Source organism: Lucilia cuprina, chromosome 2 (assembly GCF_022045245.1).
Source record: "Lucilia cuprina isolate Lc7/37 chromosome 2, ASM2204524v1, whole genome shotgun sequence".
NCBI lineage: Eukaryota > Metazoa > Arthropoda > Insecta > Diptera > Calliphoridae > Lucilia > Lucilia cuprina.
This window is the reverse complement of record NC_060950.1, coordinates 62,473,857-62,474,720: the sequence shown is the minus strand read 5'-3', so window position 1 is coordinate 62,474,720 and position 864 is coordinate 62,473,857. Positions and strand designations below refer to the sequence as shown.

Below are 864 nucleotides of genomic sequence, written 5' to 3'. Positions count from 1 at the left end.
TTTTCAGTCTTAATTTATATGAATTGATTAAAAAGAACAACTACAATGGTTTTAGTATGAGTTTAATACGTCGTTTTTGTAATTCTATAGTAAAATGTTTACGTTTATTATACAAAGAGAATATCATCCACTGTGATCTCAAGCCAGTAAGTAGTCGATCGAATTCTATTAAATTAAAAGTGGAATTTGAAATCTAAAATTTTCTTTTTCTTTCTATTCAACAGGAAAATATTTTATTAAAGCAACGTGGCAGTAGTTCGATTAAGGTCATTGATTTTGGCAGCTCTTGTTATGTAAATCGTAAAATTTACACATATATACAGTCGAGATTTTATCGTTCGCCGGAAGTTATATTGGGACTACAGTATGGTACCGCCATTGATATGTGGAGTTTAGGTAAGAATTAGAAGAATTTCAAAGATATTTATGTCTAAGAGAAATTTTTCTAAAAAAATGTATGTCATGATAAAAATTTCTTTAGATATTTATGTCAAGACATAAATATGTTAAAAATATTCTTGTGTAATTTATGCTTCATTGATGTTTTCAAAATATTACACCCCAAAATCTTAATTTTTAAAATCTGCATTAACCTTGACCTTTCAGAAAATGTCCTTTTTACATAGAGTGTCCTTCTCTTTAATGTTTGTATTTGTTATTAGCCATTTCAAACCACATTTATACCCTATAATATTTTGCCATAAATATTTTTTTGTCATTATTTCTTTACATTTCTATTTCAAAACAACATCCTTGACAAAAAGCCAATTATTTGAAACAAAAGATTCTATTTGGTGTTATTTTTCCTATAAATACTCGTAAACTAACATAGATTGCAGGCAATGTATACATCGGCATCATAAT

The 864-nt window shown here is 27.1% G+C and overlaps 1 protein-coding gene across 1 annotated transcript; it reads left to right on the top strand.

The window, feature by feature from the left end:
• Positions 1 to 3: 3 nt before the first annotated feature.
• On the top strand, positions 4 to 429 carry LOC124421333 (dual specificity tyrosine-phosphorylation-regulated kinase 2-like). Its single transcript, XM_046956336.1, has 2 exons — positions 4 to 146; positions 225 to 429. Exons 1-2 carry the CDS (start codon positions 57 to 59, stop codon positions 405 to 407), a joined length of 273 nt encoding a protein of 90 aa, XP_046812292.1. The 5' UTR covers positions 4 to 56; the 3' UTR covers positions 408 to 429.
• Positions 430 to 864: the final 435 nt, after the last annotated feature.

Excerpts from the sequence above, each read along its gene's own strand:
- LOC124421333 (XM_046956336.1), top strand. The coding sequence starts at position 57 with ATGAGTTTAATACGTCGTTTTTGTAATTCTATAGTAAAATGTTTACGT. Across the intron at positions 147-224 it reads TCCACTGTGATCTCAAGCCA|GAAAATATTTTATTAAAGCA; the intron begins GTAAGTAGTCGA and ends TCTATTCAACAG.